The sequence below is a fragment of the Bombus vosnesenskii genome, unplaced genomic scaffold (assembly GCF_011952255.1).
Source record: "Bombus vosnesenskii isolate JDL3184/JDL3185 unplaced genomic scaffold, Bvos_JDL3184-5_v1.1 scf7180000014860, whole genome shotgun sequence".
Taxonomy (NCBI): domain Eukaryota; kingdom Metazoa; phylum Arthropoda; class Insecta; order Hymenoptera; family Apidae; genus Bombus; species Bombus vosnesenskii.
Genome location: NW_022883689.1, coordinates 1 through 9868, shown reverse-complemented (window position 1 = coordinate 9868; position 9868 = coordinate 1). Strand labels below are relative to the sequence as shown.

Below are 9868 nucleotides of genomic sequence, written 5' to 3'. Positions count from 1 at the left end.
AAGAAAATTTAGCGAAGAAGAGATTTCTCCGCTTAATAAGAGAAACATCATAACACGTTGATAAACATGAGAAATTATCCGGCTAAATGTAACGAAGAAATAGACATAAGAGAACTTGCTACTAAAACAACAGTCGCTCACGTGAAAGTACTCGGGCACTTAAACAAACCTTTGGTGATTTTTATACGAGACACTTTGAGATTTCATTGACACTGAAGTGAGACACGATCGTCGTAATTACATTGAGAAAATTTGAAACAGATCTAAACGTGTATATAGAAATTTCATATATTTATTGGAAACATATATTATTGTTATTTTATATATAAAAATTACCAGAGTATTTGAGCAGTCGATTATTCGCTAAATTAATAAGAATAATAAGCCACGATGTACGTAGTAAAATCATCATCATGTGTTATATACATATTAATTTTTCATTTAACATATATATTTGCGAAATATATATACATTGTCTCATGTATATATATCTTCAATATTGTTTCGATCATTCGCGGAGAGACGCGATCGCGAGATATCACGTCAACGAGAGTTGTAAGTTCTCGTTACGATTAAACAATCGACGCCACGAACTGATCGATTCCCTTATTTCGATTATGATAATAAGGGTAGTTCAATGAAATTTCACAGAATTAACACAACTAAATTAATCTTTATTGCAACAACTTATTAACTAGAAAGATATAAATGGAACAACAAAAAGAAATGTGACTACGTAATGCGCGATATAAGATATGTGTGGACTGTTTGGCTTCTCGAAACGTTCTGATTCTTTCTGGAAGGCGACCCCCACTACCTTCGGATCACGCCACATTCTTTTACGCCAGATAAAATAACGGCCACGAATCGACGTTTCTGGAGGTCGCCCTGCTTAATGAACCATGCGCTTGCCACTACAATGTTTGTTTTGCCGGGCAGCCGCGACGATCCGTCTGCGACATTATAGTGCCGCGACCGACAGTTAAGAATATGATCTATGGCAAGCCGCATGGCGTAACATCCTCCCCCCGTTGAGAGGGTACCGATCAAATTAGCGAGATGTGGTTGAAGTTCCCATCTTAGTTCGTCTCGGTGGCTAGTTGTTCGGGTTTCTCGAGATCGGGTTGAATTGGCAGTGGGACAAGCCTTTTGACGGCCCGATCCAAAACGCTCTTTGCCGTCTGAACTGTAGCTGTCCGGATGACACCATCGGCGCCTGGATGAACCTTGATAACTCGGCCCAGAGGCCAATGCATGGAGGGAACGTTGTCCTCTCTGAGGATGACGATTGTGCCTTTTTGGATGCCGTGTCCACCCTTGCTCCACTTATTGCGGTTGGTTAGCTCGTTCAAATACTCCTTATGCCAGCGGTTCCAAAAATGCTGTTTAAGCTGTTGGATATGCTGCCATCTGGAGAGTCGGTTCGATGGAATGTCTCTGAAATCTCGATCACGTAAGCACATTAGTGAATCGCCAATGAGAAAATGTCCGGGAGTGAGGACTAGGAGATCATTTGGATCGGTGGAGATAGGAGTTAGCGGGCGGGAATTGAGGACTGCTTCTATTTCTATGATAAGAGTATTCAATTGTTCAGAGGTGAGTAACTCGTTGCCGGCTACACGCCTGAGGTGGCGTTTAAATGACTTCACCGCTGCTTCCCATAGCCCACCGAAATGCGGCGAATGAGGGGGAATGAAGCGCCATTCGATTTGTTTGTCGGCTAAAAATGCGGTTACTTTTTCCTTGTGATCGTCCGATTGTAATAAATCGTGAAGCTCTCGTAATTCGTTGCTTGCTCCTCTGAAGTTGGTGCCGTTATCAGAATGGATGGTGGAGCAATAGCCTCGTCGAGCGATAAATCTGCGAAGAGCGGCGATGAAGGCTTCGCTAGTGAGATCGTCAACGAGCTCGATGTGTACCGCTTTAATTGCTAGGCATACGAAAATGGCTACGTATACTTTTATCTGACGACGGTTACGATCTCGTTTTTCCTTGATGTGGAACGGCCCGCAGTAATCGACGCCGACGTTTGTAAATGGGCGAGATTCCGTTACTCGCGCCTCCGGCAGATTACCCATCACGTATTCTACCGGCGGTGGTTGAGCGCGGCAGCAGCGGACGCAGCCTTTGATCGCCCGCCATACTTGACTTCGACCGTCAACGGGCCAGTATCTTTGTCTTACTGCGTATAACGTAGCCTGCGTTCCGGAATGCATGTGGATCTTGTGCTCGTGGTCTATGATGCGTGTTGTAACGGATGACTTAGGTAATACTATGGGATGTTTCTGGGCGAAGGTCATCGACGAATGACTGAGTCGACCCCCGACTCGCAATATTCCTTCCTTGTCTATGAACGGATTGAGTCGCGTGAGCTTACCCTTTATCGCCGCGTTCCGATCTTTTTGGAGTGTGCGAATTTCCTCGGAGAAATGGATGTTTTGCAACAATTTTATCAGTTTATTGTGCGTTATGCGTAATTCAGTAACGGTTAGGGGTGCCGCTCGGTTCCTTTTCTGTTTCCAACGGAGGCAACGAGCTATGATTCGTATCAACTTGGGCCAGGATGAATACCTTTGCAACAAACAGTAATCGGCGGGGTTTGTGGACAGACAAATCGCCCCCTTCTGCTCCGGTACTTCAATTTGCGGTGTTAGCGCCCATGTCAGCCAATAGCCTTCCGACTGGTAGAGCCATGCAGGACCGTGCTGCCAGATGGTTGGGCGCAGAAACTCTTCGGGTGTTTGGCCGCGTGATATTAAGTCCGCGGGATTGTCGTCGATAGGAACGTGGCGCCAATCGCGGATGCTGGTTTTTGTTTGAATTTCGGAGACTCTGTTAGCGACGAATGTTTTAAGGGTGTGAGGTGATGTATTGAGCCAATGGAGGACGATAGTGGAATCGGTACAATAGATAGTTCGAGTAATTTTGTGTGATAGGGCTTGTTGTACTGTCGACATCAGGGACGTAAGAAGGAGTGCTCCGCTCAGCTCGAGCCGAGGAATGGTCTGGCACTTGAGTGGGGCGACTTTCGATTTTGCGGTTAAAAGTTGGGTCCACACACGGCCGTTGGTGTTAAGGGTTCGAAGATAAATACAGGCTCCGTAAGCCTTTTCGCTGGCATCGCAGAAACCATGCAGTTCAATTTCCATTGCGGACTCGATTATTGCCTTGCGTGGGAACCTGACGTTGTTTAATAAGGGTAATTGGGCATAGTACCTTTCCCACTCTGTATGTAACTCGATCGGAAGTGATTCATCCCAATCGATTTTCGACGACCATATTCGTTGAAGTAGCATCTTGGCCCGAACAATCACCGGTGCGAGCAGACCGAGCGGATCGTAAATTTTTGCAATCTCCGAGCTGATGATTCGTTTGATTCGTGACTCGAGAGGGCGTGGGTTTGACTTCGACCGAGTAAAGAATAGAGTCGTCGGATGAATTCCAAATCACTCCCAGCGTCTTCAAGGTTTGCGAGTCGCCCAAAAAATGTTGGTGATTTGTTTCTTCTAAGGAAAGTCCGTGTAATAAGTCATTATCGTTTGACGCCCATTTTCGTATGTTTAAGCCGGCCAGTTGAAGTAAATTGGTGAGTTCTGTTCTGAGCGTGAGGGCTTCGTCCTTCGTTTCAGCTCCGGTGAGAGCGTCGTCGACGTAGAAATCCCGCTGCAGTACCTGTGCTGCACGTGGAAATCGATGTCCTTCGTCCTCTGCCAGTTGCTTGAGGCACCGAATAGCTAGATACGGGGCTGCGGATAAACCGAACGTTACAGTGTTAAGCTCATATGTTTCTGTTTCTCCACTCGCGCTGCGCCATAATATCCTTTGATATTTCCGATCCTCTGGTCGTACGAGGAATTGCCGATACATTTTCTCGATGTCGCCGGTGAGTACGTATTGATGAGCGCGGAATCTAATTAATATATAAAATAAATCTTCCTGTAACTTGGGTCCTGTGTGAAGTGTATCGTTTAAGGAGGTTCCGGTAGTGCTTGGTGCCGATCCGTCGAAAACTACACGGAGTTTGGTGGTTTGACTCGATGCTTTGGTCACGCCATGATGGGGTAAATAGTATCCGTTGTCGTCGGAGTGGTTGTCATTGACCTTCGTCATGTGTCCCAACGCCAGGTATTCCTGTATTACCGTTCGATATTCTGATTCGAAGCGTTTGTCGTGCTGGAATCGGCGATTGAGTGAGGCGAGTCGTTTACTCGCCAGCGTTTTAGAGGATCCGAGTGACTGAAGCTGATCGTTGAAAGGTAGAGCGACGATGTATCGTCCTTCGCTGGTGCGTCGGGTGTGGGCTTGGAAGTGTTCTTCGCATCGTCGATTTGCCTCTGAGATATGTTTAATTGAGGGTCCTTCATCGATTTCCCAAAACCGCGCGAGGTCTGCTTGTAAAGTCGTCGTGGATGTGTGAAATATGTTTGTAGCGGTTTGGGAAGTTGGACTCCCCCCGATTACCCATCCGAATCGCGTCTTTTGCAGACGCAGTCCAGGCTCGTCTGGCTGCGTGAGGTTGACTTGTCCCACACACATCGACGCGAGTGTTGAACCTGAGCTTAATAGTACATCTATCGGAGCTGGTAAATGAAATCGTGGATCGGCCAATTTGAGATTTTTTGGTATCTCAAGTGTCGAACGATCGATGGGTTCGCTGGGAATTAAGGTTGATATGATTGGAATGATAAGGAACGTTAATGTCCGCGTGTATGTACCGTCAGTGGAAGTGATCGTGGCCGTGATGTGTCGCTTAGAGGTCGTTGTCAAGGTATCTAGAGCTCCGATCGGGACCGAACATTTGTTTTGCCTTATCTTTAACGATTTTGCTAATTCCTCGGTAATGAAGTTCATACTGGATCCGGTGTCGAGCAACGCTCGACAACGGATTGGTTGCTGTTTATCATTCAAAATATTAATCTGCGCTGTGATGACTAGATCATTGGACAGTAATTCGGATGCTATTGGTTTGATATGTTCGGTCATGAACGGAGTCGTCGATCGTCGGCGTCATTGGTTGTGTGTTCGTTTGTCACTGGGCGGTGGACTTGGAGACGCGGCTGTTCGTGGTGTTTCCGATCTGTGGTCTGTTGTGTGCCTTTTGCGACGAGTGGGTGATACGTAGGGTGGCAAAGAAGGTGTTATGGATCGGCTATTTGATGGGGAAGATTTCGGGCTGGACGTGCTGGAACGAGACCCTGAATGGCGTTTTGTCCTATGCAGCATTGTATGATGTCGTTCTCCGCATACGCGACATGATCCTGCGAAACAATGCTTCGTTGTGTGCCCTTTCCCGAGGCAGTTGAGGCATAGTGATGCCCTTTTGACCTCCCGAATGCGTTCGCGAAGGGATTTGGTTTTGAAGGTGTCACATCTCCAAATGGGGTGTGGTCCTTGACAGGTGGGGCATGTTGGAGTAACCTGTGTCGCCGTAAGTGCATGCCCTCGTGATGCGCGTTGACGGACAGGAGTAGTTTGTTCCGGTGATTCTCTTGTTTGTCTGACTGTGGTGATCGGTCTGGAGCTTCGTGCTAATCTCTCTAGGAAGTTTAGTAAATGAATGTACGGAGGCACCTCGTTATTGGGCAGCGTCATTTCCCATTGCTTTTGGATACTTAGTGGTATTTTCGAGAGGATGAGGCTGTTGAGCATAGCACTGGTATCGGGGTAGGATTCTCCTAATTTGTTCAATGCATATATGTGTTGTTTAAATGTGTGGACTAAGCGCCTTAATTCCGTTGGAGATTCCTTGGTTATCCTTGGATAATCAATTATTGCCATGCAGTGACTGAAAGCTGTGTATCGTGGACATTCGAAACTTTCCTTGAGAACGGCAATAGCCTGACTGTAGTTTACATTACTAAGGGGTAACGCGTTTAAACAATCGGCTGCTTCTCCTTGCAGGGCGGACTGCAGGTAATGGAATTTCTGTATGTCAGTGAGACTAGGATTTTTATCGATTGTGGAGGAAAAGGTATCATAAAACGTGTTCCATTTTTCTAAGCTTCCGTCAAAGGTAGGGAGCCGAAGATCTGGTAATTTAATGGATATCGGATTTAAACTTGCGGATGATGCACAGGTTGGAGGGTTTATGGATGTCGACGGCGAAGCTGTTTGCGCGTTCCTCAGAAGATTTTGTAGCCTTGTGTCTACCGCGACGTACTGATCCCTTATTTCGAAGCCGCGCGCTTGTTCCTCCTCGTCCAATACTTCTAATTCGAGTTGAATCGCTTCGAATTGACTCGCAACTTCGGTCAGTTGTTTTTCGTAATTCTTTAATAAGGAATTTTGCTGACTCTCAGATTGCTCGTACTCGTCCAGTCGATTCGATAAATATGTGAATCGGCCGCTACAATAGCCTCGTCTCCGACGCAGGGAGATGAGTTGGTCTTCGCTCGTCATCGTTGCCGAGGATAGGAGATGGTTGAAATAAGGAACGAGCTTACCTTACTGTCGTGCGGCGTGAGGTCGCGTGTATGTTAAGTTGTGAAATTCGTTGCGTTGATGATTGTCCAGCTGCGACGGAAGGCTGCGTGGTTGCGTTCCCTTGCCAATGGGATGTGCTTCTTCGAAGATGACGCGCCTGACGTCACTGGTTTCGCTGTAGTGGATGCTCCTGCTTCCGCTGCTGGTTTTGATAAAGTCACGTGGCACTGTGTGGTCACTGGTAAGTGCACTCTTCACTGGCACGTAGTCCGGCTCGAAGGACCAAAATGTTTCGATCATTCGCGGAGAGACGCGATCGCGAGATATCACGTCAACGAGAGTTGTAAGTTCTCGTTACGATTAAACAATCGACGCCACGAACTGATCGATTCCCTTATTTCGATTATGATAATAAGGGTAGTTCAATGAAATTTCACAGAATTAACACAACTAAATTAATGTTTATTGCAACAACTTATTAACTAGAAAGATATAAATGGAACAACAAAAAGAAATGTGACTACGTAATGCGCGATATAAGATATGTGTGGACTGTTTGGCTTCTCGAAACGTTCTGATTCTTTCTGGAAGGCGACCCCCACTACCTTCGGATCACGCCACATTCTTTTACGCCAGATAAAATAACGGCCACGAATCGACGTTTCTGGAGGTCGCCCTGCTTAATGAACCATGCGCTTGCCACTACAATGTTTGTTTTGCCGGGCAGCCGCGACGATCCGTCTGCGACATTATAGTGCCGCGACCGACAGTTAAGAATATGATCAATGGCAAGCCGCATGGCGTAACAAATATACAATCTCAGATTGATTCCAAATTTTACTATTATAATCTCGATAATCGTATCTCGTTAGAGTGCTAACGAAATTATAGTTTCGTGATATGAAAGTTTTCGAGTACTTCCGTGAGCCACTGTATATCATAAGATCGATCACCTTGATCGTTTATCGATCTGTATTCCTAAAACACATAAAAAGGTATGAACGCATTGCAACACGAATTTATTCGACGACCTAATAAGACCCCATTCACCTTGAACTTAGTTTCCTCGTAACGTGTAATTCGAGTTAAGTAGGTGATCGAGGATCGTTGATTCGCAGATATCGAGATAATGACAGTCATGGTGGAGTCCGTAAAAGCCGAGGAGGGCGAACGTCCGAAGATCAAAACCTTCGACGACATACTACCGTACGTTGGCGAGGCCAGCCGCTACCAATGGTTCCTTTTCATCATTCTCCTTCACCTTCGTCTACGCGTTCCTCTACTTCACGCAGTTCTTCATCACGCTATTGCCAGCTGAACACTGGTGTACCGTTCCGGAACTCGAACGATGGAACCTCACAGACAAACAAAAGTAAGTGACACTTTATGTGCAATTTGTCTTATTTGAATTATTGAGTTATACGTAACGAACGATCCTACATAGTTTCTTTATGTTCGAATTTACCCTGTTACGCGATAGACATTTTCAGCTCGGGCAGATCGAAATGGTCAATAATCATGTTGATCGTATAACAAATCAATACATGTTTTCATTAAAGACGTTCCTTTCGATGTCTAGAATTAACCACCTTCTATAGGAGACAATTTATATGCATATGTACATATCTGTTCAAGTCACGTGCACGTAGTTTAAACCAGGCTTCTCGAAAGCCTGTTTGTTTTCCATGCAGGTCGCAATAAATATTCTCGACGACAGAATCTTCCACTTGCACGGAGATTTCCATTTTCTCAGCTGTGATAACGTATCGCATCGCGACAATTTGTTTCTTTAAAACCACAATATAATATCTGATAACTTGCACGAAACAACTGTGTTTATTGAATCAGGAAAACCCAGGTATCGCGTTGTATATGTAAATGCATATGTAAATATCGTGTCGTACGGGAGTGGGGGAGATACCTGTAACCAGTTTGCGACGAGATAAAAATAGTTGGAAATCGCGATTACATAGTTATACTATTATCAACGTCTTTGTCACGTGTTCTATTTCAAGAACGTAAGGAATTACCGGTGAAAGGATAGGAAGTCTGGATGGCACGATTCCAACGAATCGTGTTACCATTCTTGACGACGCATGCGAGATCTGGTTTTCTACGATGCGTCAACGAGGAAAATCGTTCGTTACGCTTGTTTTCCATTGAATCACCCTGGCCAAGGCGAAACTATCGCTTTGTAGATCGACGATTTCTTAGCGTTCCGGGGGCCCGCCGGAAACCAGTTTGGTCGACGACCTCCGGCAGATTCTAGACGTTCACGTGTTCCGCGAACTGATCGGCTAGGAACTTCTTTTTCTTTTCGCATAATTTCTCGAATCTCCCCGCGTACCGTTTATTTGTCTGGAAATAGACTCACCGATACGTGCAGCGATCGGTAATTAAATCCCAACACAATTCGAATGCCTCGGAGTGCAACAGATACGGGACGATCGTCCTTCCAGCTCTTGCCTTTGTTCCTATTTTTACGGTCATTGTCTCTTTTCCTCTTTTATATTTTGTGCTTTTGTTTTCCTGTTGTTTTATTTTTTCACCTTTCCCATTTTAGATTTTTTTTTTTTTTTGAAAAAGCAGATTTATAAATAATAAATAGGCCGCGGATTTTTATGCGAATTTTATTTTTACAGAAAATTTAAAAATGCGAAAATGTAAACACTATTAAAGATAATGTGTTATTACTGTTACTGATATCGTCGTTATTCTTTATTAGAGAAATTATTATAGATTTTTATATTGTTATGTATATTACTTTTGTCACATTTTTTATTTAAACAGGATTCGAATTAAGTTTCAAGGAATTGGACTAATTTAAGATTAGGATTAAAAACTATGCACTTTTGAGTAGAATTTTCATCTTAGTTTTCCAATTTCTCTCCCTCTCTCTACCATTTGCTGTCATTTTTCCTTGGTTATTTAAAAAAAGATAAGAAAATCAAAGGAAAATTAGTATTCTTAAAAATACTTCTTGCAAATTTCATCATCGTTAATGTAACGTATTCTTGTTTTATGTAGGATTGCACTATCGATCCCTCCAGCGTCGAGTGAGGAATTGCTGGCGGAAGGTGCGACTTCGTTTTCGCGATGTAACATGTACAGTGTGAACTATACCGACATATTGGAGAGTGGTATCAGAGAGGCAGACCCATCCTGGCCAATAAAACCATGCCAATATGGATGGACCTTTAATCACACGATGATACCATACAAATCTATAGCTGTCGAGGTAAAATCACAAGAGAAAACTATATTCTTTATATAAAGTAACTTCAAACTTTCGACACCGATTAACAAATTTTTATTTAAATTAAAACTGTTGGAACCGTCGTTCTATGCTGACGATAGCATATAATGCAGTCATTATAAAAGAAGTCCTTGTTGGTTGCACGAACTTAGACGTAGGTGTAATTACTTGTTATGCTGTTTGCATCTT

General features: G+C 44.3%; 1 protein-coding gene across 1 annotated transcript; it reads right to left on the bottom strand.

Moving 5' to 3' along the window:
• Positions 1–1649: 1649 nt before the first annotated feature.
• LOC117240755 lies at positions 1650–3149 on the bottom strand (the record flags this gene model as incomplete). Its single annotated transcript, XM_033506790.1, has 1 exon — positions 1650–3149. A coding segment is annotated over exon 1 (1500 nt), but the record flags the coding sequence as incomplete, so codon positions are not given.
• Between the last annotated feature and the right edge of the window lie 6719 nt (positions 3150–9868).